Here is a 22,824-nt window from a genome sequence, read left to right on the forward strand (position 1 = left end):
GCCACTCAAGTACCAAAAGTGGGGACATGGTTGGGGGTGGTGATTTCTCAGAGTGTAGGATCCACACTAGTTTCCCTAGTGCTGGGAACAGTGGGTGGAAAGAGGGAAGAGAGGAATAGGGAGGAGGGTGAGAGGGGAAATCAATCTGTTGCTGATTCAGATTTTATCTTAACTCCCATCCTTTTTACTCCTCAGTCCTCCCTTCCTTTCCTCCCTCACCCCTCAGTCTCCTCCTCTACCATCCTCCCCAGCCTCCAGCTGATCATGGCATCAGAAGCAGAAAAAACATTCCAGCGGTTTGCTGTCTTCGGAGAATCATCAAGCAGTGGCACTGAAATGAACAACAAGAATTTCTCCAAGCTGTGCAAAGACTGTGGCGTCATGGACGGCAAGATAGTCACCTCCACCGACGTGGACATCGTGTTCAGTAAAGTCAAGTAAGGAACCAAAGATGGGAGTAGGGGTTGTGAGTAGAACAAACAAGATTGTGAGACGTGGAAGGGTTTATGTGATAAAGCACTTGTAATGGGTCTACTGAGTACCTACTGGGTACCTGGCATTATTTATTCTCTGTCCTCAAGGCATTCAGTGACCAAGTATGAGTAAGGGGAGGGTTGGCCCTTGGTAGGTAATGAATTCCTGTTTCAGAATTCCTGAATTTCTGTCTGGCTAACCAGGGCCAAGAATGCTCGAACTATCACTTTTCAGCAGTTCCAGGAAGCAATGAAGGAACTGGGCCAGAAGCGGTTCAAGAGTAACAACCCAGATGAAGCCTTGGAGAATGTTTATAAACTCATAGAAGGCAAGGATCCGGCTACCACTGGTGTTACTGTGAGTGATATTCTTCATCCCTAACACTTGACCCTACTTCCCTAAATTCTGCTGCTGCTTCTCCTCTTCCACCCTCCACTGACCCTAATGCCTGCCAACACAGGTACTGTAGGGATAGTTCAGAACACCTCTGGGGCACTCTTGGTACTGGAATAGACTTCAGAGACCATCTGGCCCTTTCAGAGGCAAGGAATCTATGCCCAGAGAGAGAAAGTGACTTGCTCAAGGTCCACAGCTATTTTCACAGCAAAATCTGGACTCATTCTCAAGTGTCCAGTATCTGAGCCAGGCAACTAGGGACTGGTGGACAGAGTGCAGAGAACTTGGTATGTGATCCCTAGTCTTCTTCCTGCTCTTGTATAAGGTCTGATACCTGACTTTCTTCCTCTCATCCCTCTCTGTTCCCCATTTTTCCCCTCTCTACTAAAAGTTCTTTCTACTACAGTAGGTTTCAAATAGGACCTACCCAGTAGGAGGAACTTTGCATATGGACTCTGGGATTGAAGTCCCCTGGCCATAGCCTCATCAAAATAACTCTTCTGGAAGCAGAAAAATCCACACACAGCCCACTCACTCCCAAACACCAGACTCCTCTTCCCTCACTGGTGGACAGCTCTTGCCACAGTTACTTCCCACAGCCACATCTGGGCTCAGAGAAAACAGCACCATGCCACAGGTAGAGCAAGAATCAAACGCCATCTTTAGAAAAGGGGTAAAACTCTGGAGGGGGAAGGAGAGGGATCAGACCCATCATCCTCTGCCTTGCAGAAAGCAACAACTGTGGGTGGGGTGAGCCGGCTGACAGACACCAGCAAGTACACTGGTACCCACAAGGAGCGATTTGATGAGAGTGGCAAGGGCAAAGGCATCGCAGGACGGGAAAACATGACCGACAGCTCCGGCTATGTGAGTGGCTACAAGGGCGCTGGCACCTATGATAAGAAGTTCAGCAAGTAGGGAGAGCCTCATCTTAGCCTGCCAGCCATCAACCCTGCATCTTTAACCCCATGGACCTTGGGAAGCAATAAACTTCTGTGCAGCAGCTAAGGAGCTCTGTCTTCAACCAGGGTAAGGGATGGTTGGGCTCATGGGTGTAGAGAGAGAGGGTGTAGGAGAGAAAAGAAAGTCCAAGATGTCAGGGTTTCCAGCTCTCCATCTTTTGCCCTGCTTAGCCTAATGCCTCCAAGCCAGAAGTTAGTACTCTCCTCAGCTGATCAGGGCTGAGGAATATATTTGGAAATAAGTGATGAACCAGATGTGGAGGTAAAAGTACTTGCTATTTGCATTCACACACACACTACTGGTATTCACCCCATGTAGACACACTCGCCAAAGGGGAGTAGCAATTCCTGATTTGATGGAGGATGATCCAGATACCATCAGCCAGACCCCTGTCCCTCCACCTTCCTCATCTGTTGAAATCCAGGTTTTTCTGTGGGGAGAAATAGAGGCCAACTAGGGTGGGCCAAGGATCTACTTAGCCTGATTCGTTACAAGTTTGTTCTAGAGCTGGGGGGAGGGAGAACCCACTCTCAACCCTCAGCTGGAAGTGAATTTTACCCCACTGCACCTCCATCATGGTTCATGTGGAACAGAAGATCCTATGCAGCTAAGGGTAGCCCAGGTGAGTGGTCTCTGGGACGTTAACAGTAGTTAAAGTGCACTAAGGAGGAAGGAGTGAAATCAGAACTGAGCCCCGTGTGTTTTTTTATCGTTTTATTTTTTAATGATTATAGATTTACAGGAAGATGCAAAAACAGTACCGACAGGTCCCATGTACTCTTCAGTTTCATCCAATGGTTACACCTTACACAACTCAGATGTGGCCTTGAAACCTTGTGCACCTACAGCCAGGCCCACATCACCCATCTCATCAGCAGCAGATCCCAGAGTTTGGGGATCATCCGGAGGAACTTTGGGAAGGAACAGGATGCAGGCATGTCTAGGGGGATAGATCAGGGAAAGTAATGTGAAACTTAACAGTGAACCAAGGTGAGAATTGTGGAAAAGGAGGCTGGAAAGGTTAGGGAGAGACACTGGGCTCCATGATGGAAGGAGGGAGAAAAGAACATGTTATGTGAAGAACGTGATTTCGTAGAGAGGAACAGACAGGGAACTGAGGCTAAAATGAACCTAAAGGTCTCAGGAAGGTTCCTATTGCTAGAGATACCCATAGTGCGGATGAGTGAGTGGAGGGAACCGTAGGGAAATGAGGAAGACTGAAAAGAGAAAGATGTTGGGGATGGGGAGTTGAAATATTGAACTGGGTGCCTGTTGCCATGGTGTGAGCTGAGGCTCTGGGCCTCCATCCAGGATTCAGTATCTGGCCCAGTGGATGGACAGTCACTGCCAACTGGATACAGTCAGCTTCTTGGGTGGGAAGAACTGTCTGTGGGAGAGGGAAGATGGTGGGGGAGGGGGAAGGTAAACAAGTTAGAAAGAGCCTAGAAGACAGTTATGACTTGGCAGTGTGATCAAAGCTATGGACATTTTTTCCTACCTCCTTGGTCTCTTAGGAAGGAACCCTGCTTACCTCCAAAATCAGGGAGGAAACTTTGTACCAGGGATCAGAGTTTTGGAAATGAGGACAGGCTGCTCTGTGGTAGGCAGTAATGGGTGGTTCTTAATGAAAATCTCCTTTCCCTAGTAGAGACCAATGATACCTATGGGTTCAGCATCATACTTCCTGGAACAGAGCAGGTAGAGCCTTTGGTTGGTCAGGGTGCCATTGTAGCGGCAGCCGGTGGGTGGCTGCATGGTAACCAAAGAGCAGACTGTGATGGGGAAGGAGTCCTGGGTGAGTGTACAGTATTCATTGTAATTCTCACAGAAGTTCTCACAGTGCTTGCAGAACTTCTGAATTTCTGTCTCCGGGGCATGTATCACATAATGGTTCCTTGGGCAATACAAGCCTTCCTTTCTGCCACGTACATAGGCCATCAGGCCATTACAGTAGCCCCGAAAACCTGGTGGGTAGTTAACCCTAGGATAGTCAGTGTGTAAGTCATAGAAGTCCTTGATGGCAGACTGCAGACTGATGTCCACAAACAAATTTGGCTCTAGAACAAGCTGGAGGAACAGGAGCCAGGCCACAGCTGGTGCCATTCTTCCTGCTGGTAAAGTTAAGGTGGTTAGAGGCAGAGGTGGGCCTAGAGTGGCTGTCTGCCTCTTCCCTGAGCCTCCAGCATTCCCCCAACCGTCCCCGTATGCCTTCCCTTACACCTGAAGAGCCAGACTGTACCTCAGAGATCATCCAGCCGTAGACCTCATGCCCCAGAGAGGGGAGACGCTTAACCACCATCTCCCAGCTGATCAGCCCCCTTCAGCCATTCCCCTCTTCCGTAGGTCCACTCCGTCCCAGCTTCACCCAGTTCATGAGCTATAACACTTACAGAATAAGAAATCCAACTGGTCCCTGGGTGAGTAACTCTTCATGATTATCCATGGGCCCAGTCAACCCTTCTGGTAAAAAGATACAGTGGCAGTAGAAGGAACAGGCTGAGCTATGATTCTCCGATTGCTCTGGAGGAAGGAACGGGGCTGGAAGATGAGCAGGGCAGCAGGCAGGGTTTCTTCTCGCCTGAGGCTGAGGGCAGCCCAAAGGTGAGAAGAGGCTGGGAAGGTTTCTGCATAAATACCAGTCTGGGAGGATGGAATGTCCCCTGAGTTTGAGAAGCCCCTGTGCCGAGGTGGTCAGATGGGTGGGAGGAAAGAGACATTACAGTCTGGTTTCCTCCTTTCTGGTGTCATAGGGACACTTAGTTCCAACCTCCTTGCGAGAGGTCTCTAAATTCTTGGGCTTTCTTTGATGTCCATAAGCCCTGCCCCTGCAGAAGGTAAGAAGGAAAGTAGTCTCATGTTTCTGAGGAACAAAGGGCTCCTTATGCCCTACCCTTAGGGAACAGAGCGTCTCCCACTGCCTCATCCCATGCACAAGAGCCCACGCACATGCAAAAACCTCCCACCAGAATGATGCACTGAAAATCAAGGACATCTGTGTGGACCCCCCACGGACCCCATCATCCATCTCACAACAATTGCAATGACACAGTCACACCATTCCCTCCCCGATAACCTCAGGCCCTTTTGGAGTCAGGGCACATATGGAAATTTTTGCTTGCTGACCCTGAAGCCTCAAACTTGTCCAAAGGTTGGATTAGACAGCATAGTTAGGACTGAGGCGGTGTAGGCCACGTGAGCCCAGCAGGTCAGATCCCTGCTGCCATTTGTCATGTTGGCAAAGGGCTGGGCTCCTAACTCCGCATTTCATCAACACCTGCCCCTCATCAGAAGCAAAGAGCCTTCCAGCCACAGCCCTTGACTTCCACAGGCCTCTCCGCCTGGTCTCCCTGCAGGATAGGAGCCAGGTCTTGGGCTTCCTCTCGGGAGATCAGGTAGTCAGACCACAGAAACCTGAGTGCTCCAAGGCCAATGTGTAGTTCAGCAGCAGATACAGAGAGGCATACTGGTGTTCCTCATTCATAGCCCCCCTAACTTGTCTCTCTGACAGCACAAACGTGAATATAAAACTGAACCCCTTTCCACAACTTGCTTCTCCTCCTTGTCATCTATTTCAGCTTCCTCAGTTACCTGTACAAGAAATGTGAGACTGGTCCTACACCCCTTCCCCCAAACTGCACCTGTGAGGAGGCTTTTGAGTAAAGCAGACCAGAAACTGAATCCTGCTCTGTTGTGTATGGGCTGTGCACCATCAATCTGAGTTTACTAAACACTGTAAACTTCAGTTTCTTTATCTATTAATGAGGATGATATTTTACACCTTGTGGCAATATTAGGACTCATTAAGATGTATATCGAGAGCTTTTAGCCCAGGGTCTGGCACATGTTGAGAATTCAAAATGACCCTAAGTCCATTGGTCATGAAGCCCTAGAAATCTTATCTAAACTTTTCCTGAACCCGTCTCTTCCATTCCTATTTCTTCCCCTGCTGGGTCTCTTGTGTCTCCTGAACACCACACACCCTGCAACTCTGGTAAGGCTCTACTCCTCAGAGGACATAAGACCTCCCATGATCTGGCCCTTGCCATGTCTCCAACTGCATCTCCATGCACCCTGCTTCCCCCAGGGTGCCCCACCCCACCTCCATGTCCTTGCTCATGTCACCTCCTCCTCATGCTCTTGCCCCCATGAATTCCACTGAGCTGGCTCATAGGAAAACAAATCCCAGAAACCCTGTATGCATGTGCATGGGATGAAACACTGCCTCATCCCATGCACAAGAGCCCATGCACAAGAAGCCTCTACTTCGAAGACCTCTCCAGGGAAATGTGCAGAGCCAAGCAAGTGAGGGAAAATCTCACACAGGCAAGTGGCCCATCTGTGTCCTTCAGGCTGGTGCACAAGCCAACACTGATCGGTAGCCCATGCACGGAGGTACTGGCATCTGGCTGACTCAAGTCTTTGTTTGAGGAAGCTTACTATACTGTGTGGTCCCTACATCAAGACATGCCATCTCTTCCCTTTTTGCTCAAGGATGTAACTTGGTCTTTCTCTTTCTTCGTATACTACCCGCCCACCACCACTCACCTCTGCATGCACAATTACAGAAATAGAACAGCACACTGCAGAGGCAAGAGTTCAGGACTTGATATTAGATAACTTATGAGTTTCTATTTCCTCTTCTATAAAATGGGATTAATACCTTTCTTACCTCTTGAGGCTATAAGATAGAATGAGATGGTCTGCATGAAAGTGCCTTTTAACAAACAATATTTAAATGGATAACTGGGGATGGTCTCCTAGGTTCCACACCAACTCACATTTTTCCCCAATTCACTGAACATTTATTTGCCAAGCCTCTTTCATTCCCCAAATGGGCCAAGTGACCTGTCTCCTTCCCTACTCTGCCAATCTAGAGCTCCATCGAACACCTGACTTAAAATTCATCTTCACAAAGCTTTCTATTATTAGCTCTGCCCCATGTTGATTACTCCAAAATATCTTTAAATAATTGTAAAATATCATATGAAATGCACTATGACAAATTTAGGGGGAAATACAAAGATCAATATGTCAGATCCAGTCCAAATTAAGTTTACAATTCAAAAGGAAAGACACACATATGAGTATACTTTACAAAGGCATGAGCCGCAGAGCCAGGAAAAGCAGTGAATGGGTGATGGGCCTTTGGTTTTCAAACTGCCGTCCTGGTGGTCTGGTTTTTAAAATCCTATCCTAGAGGATTGATTCATAGGATCACTTCTTCCATTCTGACACCCTTGTCATGGTCTCATCTGCTCCCTAAGTCTGAGATTTGTGGAATTGTTACCCCATTACACTGGACTTTACCTACGCAAGAATTATCCTAGAAATGAAGAAACTAAGTTTTAGAGATGTTCAGCAGCTGGCTCAAGGTCACAAGTCTAGTTTGGTAGTTCTCGACAGGAAGCAATTTGGTCACATCAGAGACATTTTGGGTTGTCACAGCTGGGAGCTGCTATTGGCATCCAGTGGGTGGAGGCCAGGGATGCTGCTCAACACCCAACATTGCACAGGACATCTCCCACGACAGAGAATCGTCCAAACTGAAATGTAAATACTGCTGAGATTGAGAATCCTGGCCCAATGAGAGAATCCGATTTCCCAACAAGGGCAGACTTATTTGTTAGATTTTGCTTGTAATGGCATTGCTCTTTCTGCCATCAAAAGGACTGCTTAATAGTTCACCATTGAAATAATTTTTAGTTATTTTTCTTGTAAAAGTGACCCTGTGCATGTACCCAACTACATATTCTCTCTCTCCCCACCTCCCCAAGGGTAAGCATTTCTAGAACAGCTGGCTAGAGTGGCAGGTGCAGGGACGATTGTCTATGATTGAGGGGAACCCCCAAGACTTTTCACAGAGTGAGCTCACCTCAGTCTCAGTGGTACCCCTTTTTGCCCCGTCCAACTAAAATTGCTCCAACAGTGTACTGTGTCACAGACCGTTCCTGGGTTGTCCTCAAACCTAAAGGCTTGTTTCAGTCATCTCAAATTCTTGTCATAGCTACAGGTCAACCTCAGGGTTGATGTCTGGGAGCTGCATTGTCAGTTTCTCAGTCTGCTAACCAATGCTGTGGATTGGTCATGATCCCATCTGGTACTGGGATCACTCAGGACCAGAGTGAAGGCTTTCTAACCCAGAAGCTGAATGAGTTAAGGTCACTTGTCTGCAAGGCATTATACTGTGTCCTGTGGGAGGTACAAAAGAAATGTAACAGATGGTCCTTGTCTTCTGGGAATTGACAGTCTAAATTGGAGGAAAGCAAAAACTCCCTATGAAGAAATAACCAACAATTCAAGGTAGAAAATTATATGTCTTAAAGACAGTAAGTGCACGAATTTAGAAATGAGAATGATCTCTCTGAATTGGGAGAATCAGAGCAACTTTTGAAGGGTTATCCTGGAAACTTGAGGGTGGGTCTGAAGGAACAGTTAAGTGAGATGAAGAGAATTATGAAAGGTATATTTGAAAAAAGAGAGAAAACCAGCCTGGCTAGGGTTGAGGCGCTCAGTGGAAGAAAAGTCAGAGATAAAGTTGGAAAGACAGGTTTACAAAATTGTAGCAGACCTTGAAAATCAGGCTAAGGAATTTACATTTTATTCTGTAGATAAATGGGGAGCTGACAGTGGCCTCTCATGAGGGAGGTCTCAAGCCCAGGTCAGGTTCCCCTCTCTTACATCCTGGCTTGACCAAACACATTGGCCTGGAAGCCAAAGATTCCAACCTCCTGTCAGTTCTGCCTCCTCCAGACCCACAGCTGTTCCAGAAAAGGTCATGAGAATTCAAAGACCCAAAGCAAGTTCCACATCTGACCCCAACTTGCTGTTTGTTTTACTCTACCCGTTTACCCAAATGAGCCCATTACTCTTATTTTACCCTAGGAGCAACAAAGTTAGGATAAGGGAACTCAGATCTGCTCCTGCTTGGAGGAAAGCCCTCATGGGCTTTCCACTGGTATCCTGAGGCTGTGTAGAACTCTGGAGGGAGACAGGCTGGACTCCGAAGGGAGGGCACCTATCCAGGCCCAGCCCTCTCCTCTCTCCCAGCCTCCCTCACCCCCTCTCAGCACAGGCTAGAGGAAGCAGCAGCTGTTGTCCTGTGGGGAAGACAGGCAGAGGTCCACCTGGCACTGCTGGGGTTTTCACAACACCCGCCGCGGTGACTGTTAAAGCACACACACACGCACACATGCACCAGTGGTCTGGGAAGAAGTTGGGCCAAGAGCATGACTGTGGTGACCAAATGAGAAGGAGGCTGGGGAACTAGCTTCCTCATGTCCCTGGACACAGGCTGCTCGTGTGAGTGGCTTTCTTCCCTCCCATCTTCTCTCCCACCATTTTGTCTTCTGTCCTCTAAATTTTCTCCTCTTCCTCCTGCCAGACTCGCTGACCAGCCCTTGGCTTGATGCCTGACTTATTTTGTTCTCTCTAACCTTGTCTCCCCATCCCTCCATCTTTTCTTCTTGCCGCATACATAAAATGAAGGAAAAATGGCAAAATTATCTTACCAAGTCCAAGGTGAAGCCAATCTTGGAAGCTGGATAGTTTAGGCAAATAAAATCACCTGCCTTATACAAATAATTGAGTCAAGGTAAGGGTTTTGGCTTGAATTGTGAAGATGGTAGGTTCAACTCCTCAAATTTCTTGCACTAACCTAAACCTTCACTCTCCCTTCCCTTTGACCTGACACAGTAGGGCTGTGTTTACTTTCACATAGCTCTAAGACGGCCTTCTGGAGAATCTAGCATAATGGAGTCGAAGAGCAAACTAGGTTAATTATAATGACAGGGAAACACAAGGGAAGAGGGCAGTACAAGTCGTGGTCTGGGGACATCTCACTCTAGAATAATGAGCAGTGAGGAGTCTTGGCAAGGAATTCAAATGAGCACTTGGTCTCCCACCCCCTCCTGCAACGCCAGCCTCCAGCCCAGGGCTGCACTGTGCTGATCTGCATTCTATGCACAGTCTGCTTTAAGCCTTGGATTTTATCTCCACACATTTGCATTTCTACAGCAGCAGAAGCATAATTCTCTACCCAAAAGTTCAAACTGCAAAGATTCAGACACCTTAACAAAGCAGTGAAAAGCTGTCCCCACAGCCAAGGCCTCAGGGGAGGGTGAACCAGAGAGGCCAGAGGCCTGTGTGAACTTGCTCCTGGTTCTCTGTTGCCATCTAGTGGTGTTTCCCCATCCCTAACACCACGTTCTCGACCTACAGCTGCACTCCCCACCTTCTATGACCGTGTCTGACCTGGACTCGAAACAAACACCCAAACCCTAACTTCTGGACTGGAACACAATCTTTATATTCCAGGTGGTTTACATGGCCTCTCTATGGTTACAGTCCACACAACAGCCAGGGGATCTTTAAACAAATAGGTCTTTTACTCCTCTGCTTAGAACTCTCCCAGGGCTCTTCACTGTGCCCAGAGCAGAAGTCTCAGTCCTAACGTTCTCTAAGGCTTGCCACGATTTGGCCTCTGGTCCCTCTCTGACGCCACCATTCTTCTGCTCCAGCCACACTGGACCTGCCTGTTCCCCCAGTCATACCCATCTGTTTTAGGGCCTTTGCAGTGCCGTTCTCCTTACTTGAAGCATTACTCCCCAGGTGAGCCCAAGTTCACTCTGGGACCTTCAAGTCTTTGTCTCAGAATCACCTACTTCAACGACCCTATTTAAAAATTACTGTCTGCCGACTTCTATCCTGTTCTACTTCTTTTCTTAGCAATGATTACTTTGAGCAAAGTTCCATACATATTTTTACTGTCTTTCCCTCAATGGAATGTAAGCGAGCGCCACAGAGGTAGGGATTTTTGTCTCTTTTGCTCACTAATAGATTCCAAGCACTATGGCATGTAATAGGGGCTGAATGAAATTTTATTTACCACATGCATGAACCTGAACTCAGTATTCTGCAATCACCCACTACTTACAAGCGAATCCTGAAAGCACAAATACTGTTCATCTCAGTTTTCCAGGCCTCCTAACTGTGCAGAGTGATGCTTCTCTGCCTCACAGTCCAGTTCTCCTGAGTGCTTTATGCCAAGCTCCCATGAGCCCCTAGAGCAGCAGTTACCCAAGTTTCCCACACAGATGTCACGACCCAGGAACAGGACATAAAAGGTAAAGGAAGACCTAAGGCACCACCACCAACAGCATTTTTAAGTTAGATAGTGCTTTAGTTTTACAAATTTTAATAAAGTAGGGAGAGGAAGAGTGAAGGGTGAGAGGCATTGGGTGCCTTCTTCAGGTAATGCCAGGTGGCCTTGCTCACCACCTGGAAGTGAGGGGCCCAGAGGAATACGTCATTGTGGCATCGCCGAGTTGGGATGGTGCTGGGCATCCTGACTGACAATTTGTCCGCTTCCCTGTCATCTTCATCTCCTCAAGAAGATAGGCAGCAGATCCTGATGACAGGAAACCATATAAAGCTAATTTCTGGGCTATTCTAGCTGTATCTCAGGTCAGAAAAAAAAGCAATTATCACCATGGTGACTGGTTGTTCCCAGAATTATAAACTAGAGGTGTATATAGGAGGAGCTAAATGACAACTCTCCCTGAAATTCATTTTGGGTTGACACCTGGATCAGGTGCTTTATTAGACTCCTTAAAAACATGTGGCCAGGGGCCAAATGTAGTCTGAGTGTGAGGATTTAAGCTTCCTCATTGCCAAACAAGTTTAGGCAGGCACATTAGCTCCATAGGTATCGACTTATTTGGCACATGTAGGTGGAGAGGCATGCACCTGATTCATTTCCTGATCCGGGAAAGCTCCCCAGACCGTCCCCCAACAGCAGCACCATAGCCCAGACCAGCTCTTAAGGAGTCAGGTGGAGAGAAGAAGCCCTCAGAGAGCTGAGGTCCAGCGGTGGGAGCTGCATCCTAGGCCACTGAGCAGCAGCAGCAGCAGCAGCAGCAGGAAGCCCCAGTGAAGAGGTAAGACCGGCAACAGGATACGGGTGAGGAGACTGAGCAGAGAAGGGATGGGTTCTGACAAGATTGGAGTACACTCCGGGGAGAAGTCAAATGGACAAAGGAGGGACTCAGTGTGAAGGGGATGGGGACACAGGCAGGGAAAAGAGAAAAGTGATGGCAGGGGTGGAGACACAAATGGGGACACAGAGGAGACGGGGATGGGTCGTGGAGGGGATGAGACAGAGAAAGGGATAGGGACATAGGGACACAAACAGGATGGTATTTGAGAGAGAGGAAATAGAACAAAGAGTGTGAGGCAAGAAGAACAGAAAGAAGGGAGATAGGAATATGAGGGGTGGGAGATGGGCGTGTAGGGTTAGGGGCTGGGTCACAGTAGGTGTGGCACAACAGAGGGGAGGGATGAGACCCAGGGGGAGGAAGGGGAGGGAGATGTTGATTAGCTAGAAAGAGCAGGGACAGGGAGGCTCACCACTTGCTCTCTGTTCCCAGTGATCCCAGGCCTCCATTCTGACTGTTCCCCCAAGAGAGATGTCACCATCTAGAGTAGGATTCTGCCCTCTACTGCTACTCCTGCTGCTGGAGCTGTGGGTGGCCGAGGTCCCAGTCAGCGCCAAACCCAAACACATGACCTCAGCTCAGTGGTTTGACACTCAGCACGTGCAGCCCAGCCCCCAGGGATGCAAAAGGGCGATGGGCAACATCAACAAGTACACAAAACACTGCAAGAGCCTCAATACCTTCCTGCATGAATCCTTCTCCAGTGTGGCTGCCACCTGCCAGACCCCTCCCGTAGCCTGCAAGAATGGCCATAAAAATTGCCACCAGAGCAAAGGGCCAGTGTCTTTGACCAAATGTGGGCTCACCTCAGGGAAGTACCCAAACTGCAGTTACAAAGAGAAGAAACTTCATGCTCATTACACTATAGCCTGTGACCCTCCCCAGCAAGGGGACTCTGGAAAATTCCACCTGGTTCCTGTGCACTTGGACAAAGTCTTTTAGGTTTCCAGCCTTCTTCACTCTTGGGCTGGGCTTTAACTTCCTCTCCAGGCCTCTGTGTGCTCCTCCTCCGATGCCCAGAAGGTTCTCTTCCCTTCATTTCTTGGAGCCCTTCCTAGCTCAGGCTTTTTAAAAGATTTTATTTATGTATGTTTAGAGAGAGGGAAGGGAGGGAAGGGGAGAGGAATAGAAACATCAATGTGTGGTTGCCTCTTGCACGCCCCCTGGGGGACCTGGCCTGCAACCCAGGCTTGTGCCCTGACTGGGAATCAAGCCAGCAACCCTTTGGTTCACAGGCCCGCGCTCAATCCACTGAGCTACACCAGCCAGGCTAGCTCAGGCTTTTCTGAGAAGTTGAGGGACAGCTGAGGTCTATGCCTTGATAGGCTAAGCTCCAGAAGAGATGGCCTTTTACTTTTTGTTGCTGTTTTCCTAGGGACTTATACCTAAGAGGGGCTGAGCAAACTCAGGGGTGGGGGTTCTCTGGTCCATGCCTTGTTCATCTTTCCCCTGCCCCATGTTGTCATGGTAGCATGACAACAGGAGGAAACCAATGTAAGAGGGATGTATGGGGTTGATGGACAGAGCTAGAAATCCTGCCTAGCTCCGATGTGGCAGTGAAGTGGCCTCTGCAAAGAAGTACCACTTCATAGCATTTCATGCTTTTCATGGTATAGCCACATGAGACCTTTGTGAGATAGACTTGATGACTTGCCTTCTTTAGGGATGAGGAAACTGAGATTTCAGGCATTTTAATTAATCAAAGAGCTGTGAAATTGGTTAATAGCAGCACCTGGACTTGAACCTATGGCTCCTCCCTCTGCATACAGTGCACTTTCTACTTCACCACTGGGCAAAAATACAGGAGTGAGACCTCTTCAGGGACAAGAGAACTAGAGAAGAGTTCACCCATGAAGAAATGTACCCTGAGAGCTCCGAAGAGCCAGTTACTCTGGGTTGACTTCAATAAAGGTCATTACTTCTCTAGCCAAGAGACTGTTTATGTGGTGCTCCAGGGATCCTCATATTTCTCTCTCTGCCTCTCCACCTGTCCTCCCCCTACTCCAGCCCACTGCTTTTCCAACCTGGACCCTGGGCCTGTCTCTGGCTAGATCCCCTTGGCCTGAAGGCATACAGCAAGGGGAGTATCCCGGCTTCAGCCTTCTGTTTCAGGTCACATTTCCCTTGACCTCGAGGGACTTCCGTGGCCCAGAGCCTACTTGTCACAAACAGGCTGACAGGAGCTGCCAGAGCTTCCTTCCTCCTGATAACCATCTCTCCTGCTTTGGTGCTTCCCTGGCTCTCCACTCTGGCAGTCAGCCCGGCAGTTGGGGTTGAGATGGAGAAGCACTACCTCCCTGTCCCCTTGGGCTGCAGATACCAATTCTCCCTCCCTGCTGAGCAGAGATGAAGAAGTTATGGCTTTGCGTTGCCTGGACCTTGTAGCCTCTCCCACATTGCCTGCAGCTCTGACCCTTACCAGCCCACCTCTCGCCCTTTATCTCAATCCCAGACAAATGGCACCAGGCCTGTATCTGCCCTCCTTCAGCACCCAGTTGGGAAGTCTCCTAACAATTTCAGTGCTCCTTTGCCTCTTACTAAAGTTAGAGGAAGCTTTGGAGCCAGATAGAATTGGGTGTAAATTTGAGCTCAGAGAGTCATGGCCATGTGACATGGAGCCAACTACTGACCCTGTCTGCAGCTGTGTTTCTGCATAGAAAAATGGGAGTAATACCACCTACCCAACAGGATTCCTGGAGACTTAGAAAAGACATTTACAAAGCCTTAGTCAGCCTCAGGCACTGCTAGGCATTCAACAATAAGAGCTAGTAGTAGTCATGGTGGTAGTAACAGAAATATCCTTGTCCAGTCACATCCACCTTTGGGAAACATGCCAACCAAGACAAACATTGCACTCGGTTCTCCTTGGGGGCTTCTTCTGCTGGTATGATGTTCGTGAATCAGCTTGAGGACAAGACTGCAGGCAAGTCCTGTTAGGTGGGCTGGGTGGATTGAAATGATGAGGAGAGAAGGTGGGGAAGGGATGATCCAAAAAAAGAGGAGGAAAGAAAAGCATATTGAATGATTCAAGCAGGGAGTGGGGCCAATAAGTTGGTAAGTCTTGAAAGTAGAGATGCACTAACTACATCAGAAGATTGAAAAAAGAGGTACATGAAATGTACACTGTGGCCAAGTGGCTGAGTATAAAATCTGTGTATCCTATGGTTACAACCCTATACATTTAACATTCCAAATAGATTTTCAACTAAGGTACAAGATATTTGGGAGTAGCTGATTTTTTTTCTTCATTTTCTCCTTTTTTCACAACTTTTCGTATATTCTTTATTGATGATATCACGGTTTTGAAGACACCCTCCTCACAAAATTTTGAATTTGTTAAGATTATGCCCTTCATGCACCCTCTCAAAATGAGAAGAATTTCCAAATAACTTATATAATTTTTTAAAGACTATTTATTTCTTAGGGAATGGGGAAGAGAGGAACAGAAACATCAACTGGTTGCCTCTCGCATGCTCTCCACTGGGAACCTGGCTCACAACCCAGACATGTTCCTTGACCAAGAACCAAACTGGCCACCTTTCAGTTCACAGGCCTGGCACTCAGCCCACTGAGTCACACCAGCCAGGGCCCGAAGGGGACTTTTTCATGAAAGACTCTTGACCTAAACAGTATTAAATAACCAAAAATTAAACATAATTAAAAAGTAATCTGTGGTGACAAAGATAAAAAGTACCTTGGGAAGGGGTAAAAGGTAAGCTAGACGTTGTCTTACTTGGTCTGGATATATTTACTTTGTGAACACTCATTGAGCTATACACTTAAGATTTGTGTACTCACTATGTAAATTATATCTTGATTTAAAAAATCCTCCTAAAAAGTATTGCCCTTAAGGATTATTTTATTTGACAATGATAAGGGCTAACATAGCAATTAATTCTACAAAGATTATGATATGATGAAATTATAGATGGAATTATGTTATGATCTAACTTTTATTATTCTGCCTTGTACTATTTGTTAAATAGTACTTGTGTGGACGAGTGCTGGCTTCTGAACCAAAGGGTCGCTGGTTCGATTCCCTGTCTAGGGCACATGCCTGGGTTGTGGGTCAGGGCTCCAGTAGGGGGCATGCAAGAGGCAACCACATGTTGATGTTTCTCTTCCTCTCTTTCTCCCTCCCTTCACCTCTCTAAAAAATAAATCTTTAAAAAATAGTTCTTGTATTATTTATTAAATTGTTATACATACTTCTGGATCAAAAAGTAACAAAGATTCTTTCTAAAGTTATCCAGCCAATACACTCTCTTCTATCATTTATATTGTCAACTAATTTTCCTAGGTTTTTTTTTAAGATTTTATTTATTTATTTATCTTTAGAGGGGAAGGAGAGAGGGAGAGAAACATCAATGTATGGTTGCTTTTCGTGCGTCCCCTGCTGGAAGTTGGCCTGCAGGGAACCGGCCTGCAACCCAGGCATGTGCCTTGACTGGGAATCGAACCGCGATCATCTGGTTTGCAGGCCCGCGCTCAATCCACTGAGCTACACCAGCCAGAGCTAATTTTCCTAGTTTTTAACTAAATGAAAATTCTTAGTAATTGTTTTGTGTCCAACGTAAGATTTCATAACCATTAATTCATTACAGCATTTTTCTTAAAATAATACATATTTATACTTCCACTGAGTGATAGAATTTCAACATTTTTAAAAGTTTATATGAAAAATTTCACTCCAAGCTTCACCTAGAATGCTCTAGCTACTATTTGACAGTGACTATTCAGATATTAGTAATAAATTGAAATGACTTGACTTTTTCTCATTACCGATGCTTTAACTGATTAGTCACCTATTCCTTCACATAATCTTGAAAACAGCCAAGTTTAGGAATGCCAGCAATAATGTTGAAATAGGCATTTGGCTACACAGCCTCCCAAAGGTCAAAGCTGAGGTCCAAAATAAATAATAGATTTGAGCCAAACATCAGCACTGGCTGAACCTGATGCATTACTATCTGTAAACTGAAAAATAGGAAGAGCAGACTGATCAGTTGTGAGACTTTTCTGTTGCTGGAGGTGGAAGCTTAAAGAAGGGAAGAAGGTATCTAGGGAAGTATTGCCCCACCTTGTGTAGCAAGCTTTAATGAATTATTTCAGCCTGGCCCTTAGGAACAGAAATAAAGTCCCGTTTAAAAAAAAATTAGCCCTGGCTGGTGTGGCCCAGTGGATTGGGCACTGGCCTGAAAACTGGGAGGTTGCTAGTCTGGTTCCTGGTCAGGAGGCATGCCTGAGTTTCAGGCTGGGTCCCCAGGCTGGGAATGAGCAAGAAGCAAAGCAACCAATCCACATCTCTTACATATTGATGTTCCTCTCCCTCTCTTTCTCCCTCCCTTCCTCTCTCTTTAGAAAATAAATTTTTAAAAATCTGTTTTTAAAAAACTAAGAACTGGAGCTAGAATTGTTGGAGACAAGAATGGCACCAGTTGTTAGACTGGTGGAGTCAGACCAGACCTTGGTTTAGCAACCTCGGCACTTCAGTTCTGGCTAGGAAAGAATTCAGAGCCAAGACTCAAACTGTAAGAGGAAATTTATTTTAAAAGAAAGTCACAGAGTTAGAAGAAGCGAGTGGTAGAAGAAATGAGCTTAGGAAACAAGTTACAGAGCAAAAGAAGGGCCCCTGGAACCTAGGGGAAAGAGAGGCAAGGAAAATGTGCCTGGGGGCAATGGGGTGGGAAAAGGTGGTCTGCTCCCTAGACAGAGCCACACTGGGTCCTAGGGTGTGAGGGTGTTTATCTGGAGGTCTCAGGGAAGGATCCCAGTAGAATATCAGCTTTTCGGGTGTGCCCACTCAGGATCATGGTCTCTACTGATTGGGTGATGCCAGAGCAGGGGTTCATTAGTCAAAATAGCCGGTCCTGATGTCATCCGTGGTATTGCTTGTCTGGTTTTACTGCTTTTCTGGGCCTGGAGTTGAAATACAACTGAAGTCTAAATGTATTTGATGCAGGTCAGAACCTCATTGTCCTGGGGGCTTAATGCTTAAGGGCTATTCTCTAGCTCACTTGTTTGTTCCCCCTGTACAGGGGTCTAACCTGCATAACTAGCAACATGCCAGTGGAGGAAAGTTCAGAGGAGTGTCCAAACCACGTGACCAGTGATATGAAAGGTCAAGGGGTCTAAACCTCCTGATCAGTGATATTCTAGGGGAGGAAAGGTTACCCCAGGGGCAAGGACCTTGTTTTTCCAGTTTTCCCTATTGCTAGGCACCTAGGGCTTTCTGCCCTGGCAGGCTTCTGTACCTGGCCCATCTTCCTTGCTCTGCTCATGTCTGTCTAACTACCTACCACACAATGAGTTAGCTTTCCTAGGAGTGAGACTGAGGCAGATTAGGTAGGAGACTTTTCTACTTGACACTGGTTCCCACAAAGTCTCCACACTCTGGAGTAAATGAACCATAGACACTATGAAGAGGGCCAACTGAGTCAATGTAAGTGAGAAGGGTCCTGATCTTAAGGAGGTAGCCAACCTACCTCCATTTAATTTGAGCGTGAGAAGGGTCCTGCTTCTTGAGATCAGGACCCTTCTCACGCTGATTCATATGGCCCTCTTCATGGTGTCCATGGCTCTAAGGGATAACCCTAGAGCCATGGCCACAGAAAACATACCAGTAGCAACAACATCCAGGAAGCCTGCTCTTTAAGAGAGCCTTAGCCCATTTTATCACATTTCTCCTATGTCCCCACAGAACTGGGCCTCCAAAAGAGCTTCAAAGAGTTCAAACCCTTACTCTTTTAAAGTCCTCCTCCAACCCTCATTTCACCATGCAGAGGTAGATAGAGCAATTACAGCTCTTAACAGAATGTTTACCTGTGCAGGACTCCAAAGCCAGTAAGCTTGGGAGAATCCATGAAGCCACAGGGACATGAGAAAATATCACTAATAAGGCTTTGTAGGAGGTCCACAGTTCATAAGAGGGGAGATAAGGAAAGATGTCTATCCACAATGGAGATATTCACTATGATGAAAAGTCCTCTTGACTTAGGGAGATGGGAATTTCCTCACCTACATAAAGGTAACCTACTTCATAGGAATATATTGTAGATTAAATGTGACTATATATAAAGCATTTAGCACAGTGGCTAGCATGTAGGAAAAGTTTGAGAGGTGTTATCTTTTATATTTATTACTGTGGCGTCAAATGTTGAGTGGCAGAACCTGTGATGGATGGAGCAAGACTGACTAACATAACAGAACAAAATATTTAAACAAAGAAGACAAGCTCTTCCTCACTTTCCTTGCCAAAAAATTCCTAGCCAAGAGTAGATAAAGTAAGGCTCAAGGTCAGACAAAAAAAGTTGTAAATTATAATTTGTAAAGGAAAAAAACAAGCTGAATATTTCAGAATACTCCATCATACAGTCTTATTTTATGTAAAAATAATGCTTTACTTTCTCTCCTCAAAAAATACTTTTAGTAAAATTAAGAGAGATTTATCTTGTGGCTTTGTATACTCTGGACACACATCAGCATTCAGCCTAGGGCAGGAGTACACTGGCCTTAATGAAGTTTTTCTTTTCTTTTTTAATTTTACTTTTTAAAAAATCCTCACCTGAGAATATATTTATTGATTTTTAGAGAGAGATGAAGGGGGAGAGAGAGAAAGAAATATCAATGAGAGAGAGAAACATCCATCAGTTGCCTCCCTTATATGCCCCAACTGGGGATCGAACCCTCAGCCCAGGTATCTGCCCTGAATGGGAATCGAATCTGCAATCTTTTGGTGTACAAGATGATGCTCCAACCAACTGAGTCACCTGGACAGGGTGATGAGGTTTTTCTTAACTTTCTCTCCGTTGGTGTGTCTCTGACCAGTATTTCTCTTCAGGAATCAAGTGAAGAAAATAAGATAATCATGAGGCCAAGGCAGTTCCTTCACATGAGAGAGAGAGAGAGAGAGAGAGAGAGAGAGAGAGAGAGAGAAGGAAAGAAGGAAAGAAGGAAGGAAGGAAGGAAGGAAGGAAGGAAGGAAGGAAGGAAGGAAGGAAAGAGACACTGGACTTCTGGTCAAGATGGAGGCATTGGTAGACACACTTCACCTCCTCACACAACCACAAAAAGAATTACAACTAAATCTCAAAACAAATAACAACCAAAACTGTCAGAAAATCGAACTATGTAGAAGTCCAACAACCAAGGATTAAAAGAAGCCACAATCATGCAGATGGGTTCCTTTTATGGAAGTCAAAGCAGCTCTACTGAATACACAGAAACAAACACAAGGAGGCTGCCAAATTAGGGAGACAAAGAAATATGGCCCAAATGAAAGAACAGAACAAAACCCTGGAAAAAAATTAAATTAAATGGAGGTAGCTAACCTACAAAATGCAGAGTTCAAAACACTGATAATCAAAAAATTCATTGAGTATGGCAATAACATAAAGAAAGAAATGAAGGTTACACTGAGTGAAGTAAAGAAAAATTTATAGGAAACCAACAGGGAAAGGGAGGAAGCAAGGACTCAAATCAATAATTTGTAACATAAGGAAGAAATAAACAGTCAACCAGAACAAAAAGAAGAAACAAGAATTCAATAAAAAATCGAGGATAGTATAAGAAGACTCTGGGATACCTCCAAACATCCCAACATCCAAATCATAGGGATGTCAGAAGGAGAAGAGGAAGAACAAGAAATTGAAAACCTACTTGAAAATATAATGAAAGAAAACTTCCCTAATTTGGTGAAGGAAATAGACATGCAAGTCCAAGGAACACAGAGAGTTACAAACAAGTTGGACCCAAAAAGGACCACACTAAGATACATCATAATTCAAATGCCAAAAGTTAAAGAGAGAATCTTAAAAGCAGCAAGAAAAAAAGCAGAGAGTTACCTACAAAGGAGTTCCCATAATTTTTCAAAAGAAACTTTACAGGCAAGAAGGGACTGATAAGAAGTATTCAACGCGATGAAAAGCAAGGACCTACAACCAAGATTATCTAGCAAAGTGTGGGGATGACTTCTCTCACAAGTCCCCCCAAGTGCCACGGATGAGAACGAACACAGCCGAGACATGATGAGATCTGTTTGGTGGGGAGAAGTGAGCAGTGGCCAGTTTCTCAGGGGAGACAAAGACCAGCAGCGGCCAGTTTCTCCGAAGAGAAAAAGGCCCCGAGCGCCCTCCTCCATAGCCTTTTATTGGGTTGTAATACACAGGAATAGAGGGTGGCAAGGATCAAACAGTAGATAACATTTCAAAGAAATCTGAGGGCTTAGTCTGAGTCAATGTCTGTCAGGAAGAGAGTTGCAGAAACTTTGAGAGACATACTCATATCCTCTCAGACCCTTATCATATGAATGAAAACACTCTTAGCAGAGCAGATTTCACAGGTTTATCAGGAAGTCTTTGTGATGCTAGATTCTTCCCCAGGACACGCTCTAGCAAGGCAAGGAGCTGCACCTTTCCCCAACAGGTATTCAGGCTTAAGGGGATTAGAGCCAGGAAGCACATCTCCCAGAGAATGTGGGGACTCAGGCTTTGACAAAGGGGGGGGGCAGGGAGAGAGTCCATTGCTCTTTGTTGCAGCCCCCAAGTCCTTCCATGAAGGCCTCCCAAGTGACTGAGTCTGGCTTAGGTTGCCCCCCCGCCCCCCCTGTGAGGGGTCTTACCCATCATTGACTTCCGACCAAGCTTTGGGGGCAGGGAGAGGAAACTGAGGCAGCGTTTGCTACCAGAGACAAGCTTTGTCTCCTGCGGCTCGCATTCCAAAGGTCATCCCCCACCGTTAGCCACAAGAGGTCGGGATACAATTCCTAAAACCAGGCAGAGCGGTCTACAACAGCAAAGCTGTCATTTAAATGGAAGGGCAGAGTTCTTCCCAGATATGGTAAAACTAAAGGAGTTCATCATCACCAAGTCCTTATTATATGAAATGTTAAAGAGACTTATTTAAGAAAAAGAAGATCATAACTATGAGCATTAAAAAGACAACAAATTCACAATTATCAAAAAGAAAACCAAAAACAAAACTAAACAACCAGAACTGGAACTGAATCACAGGTATGGAGACCATTTGGTTATCAGCTGGGAGAAGGAAAGGGAAGAATGGGAGGAAAAGTACAGGGATTAAAAAACATAATCAGTAGGTACAAAACAGGGGGATGTTAAGAACAGTATATGAAATTAAGGAGCCAAGAAGACTTCTGTGCATGACCCACGGACATGAACTAAGGCAGGTGATTGCTGGAGGGAAGGGGGGTACAGGGCAGAAGGAGGTCAAAGGGGGAAAACTTCAGACAACTGTAATAACAATCAATAAAATATACTTTAAAAAAGAAAACAGGCAGGTAGCCCGGTTGTTCTCCAGAGTTAGTCAGGAACAGGACACTGCCCTGCAGTCCTCTCATCCTTTTTATGCTCCGGGCTTTGCCAGCCTGAGCTTACCTCTAACCTTCCTAAACTTCCATCCTATTTGCACTATTCTCTTCTTTTCCCTCTTCTCTCTCTCCCAGGAATATGGCTCTATATACTCAGAAATTAACTGGGGAGCTAAATATTCACAAACTTGATCTCATTTCTAAATTGCCATTGCAGTCATGTTTCATAGCCAGAGCTGGTCAAATGCGGGGATTTCGGCGTACTCCATTGTTAGGGGTGCTCCTTCCAGTCACCCGTCCTGGCCCCACATGGTCCATCTCATGGAGGTGCGAGCCGTTTGGCAGACAGCTGACAATCTTCTGTGCTGTGCCCAAAGAAACAGAATACCACGAGCAGCCACCTGCCTCCTGAAGCCAATGTTACACCATCATTCAGCTTTTCTCTTCGTGAATTATACTTCAGGGCTTCCACATCCCAGGCTGGTTCAGCCTTGGCACCGACAGGAAACAGCACCAGCAGCAGTTCTTCTCATGCCCAATCATAAATACCTTATCAGAGCAGCATAGCTTTCAGCTCATCAGTCATAGTTGGTCCTGTCCTCCTACACAGCCTTGGCCCTCCACTGAGGGACCAGGTGGACAACCTCATGCAGAACCCAAGCTGAGGTTTAG

General features: G+C 46.2%; 3 protein-coding genes across 3 annotated transcripts; 2 read left to right on the forward strand and 1 right to left on the reverse strand.

The window, feature by feature from the left end:
- Positions 1-264: 264 nt before the first annotated feature.
- Positions 265-1,788, forward strand: TPPP2 (tubulin polymerization promoting protein family member 2). The gene is made up of 3 exons (XM_037039808.1): positions 265-437; positions 678-831; positions 1,600-1,788. The coding sequence occupies exons 1-3, from the start codon at positions 265-267 to the stop codon at positions 1,786-1,788; spliced, it is 516 nt and encodes a 171-aa protein (XP_036895703.1).
- Positions 1,789-2,534: 746 nt separating this feature from the next.
- RNASE13 (ribonuclease A family member 13 (inactive)) lies at positions 2,535-4,880 on the reverse strand. Its single transcript, XM_037039807.1, has 2 exons — positions 4,309-4,880; positions 2,535-3,944 (listed from the first exon to the last, which is right to left on the reverse strand). The coding sequence occupies exon 2, from the start codon at positions 3,934-3,936 to the stop codon at positions 3,475-3,477; it is 462 nt and encodes a 153-aa protein (XP_036895702.1). The 5' UTR covers positions 3,937-3,944; positions 4,309-4,880; the 3' UTR covers positions 2,535-3,474.
- A 7,363-nt stretch (positions 4,881-12,243) lies between these two features.
- On the forward strand, positions 12,244-12,781 carry LOC118982637 (ribonuclease 7-like). Its single transcript, XM_037039786.1, has one exon. It carries the CDS (start codon positions 12,297-12,299, stop codon positions 12,765-12,767), a length of 471 nt encoding a protein of 156 aa, XP_036895681.1. The 5' UTR covers positions 12,244-12,296; the 3' UTR covers positions 12,768-12,781.
- Positions 12,782-22,824: the final 10,043 nt, after the last annotated feature.

The sequence above is a fragment of the Sturnira hondurensis genome, unplaced genomic scaffold (genome assembly GCF_014824575.4).
Source record: "Sturnira hondurensis isolate 20B ecotype Veracruz unplaced genomic scaffold, ASM1482457v3 Scaffold0025484, whole genome shotgun sequence".
Taxonomy (NCBI): Eukaryota; Metazoa; Chordata; class Mammalia; order Chiroptera; family Phyllostomidae; genus Sturnira; species Sturnira hondurensis.

Coding starts and splice junctions, on each gene's coding strand:
- TPPP2 (XM_037039808.1), top strand. CDS start 265: ATGGCATCAGAAGCAGAAAAAACATTCCAGCGGTTTGCTGTCTTCGGA. Junction 438..677: donor ATCGTGTTCAGTAAAGTCAA/GTAAGGAACCAA, acceptor CTGGCTAACCAG/GGCCAAGAATGCTCGAACTA. Junction 832..1,599: donor CGGCTACCACTGGTGTTACT/GTGAGTGATATT, acceptor TCTGCCTTGCAG/AAAGCAACAACTGTGGGTGG.
- RNASE13 (XM_037039807.1), bottom strand. CDS start 3,936: ATGGCACCAGCTGTGGCCTGGCTCCTGTTCCTCCAGCTTGTTCTAGAG.
- LOC118982637 (XM_037039786.1), top strand. CDS start 12,297: ATGTCACCATCTAGAGTAGGATTCTGCCCTCTACTGCTACTCCTGCTG.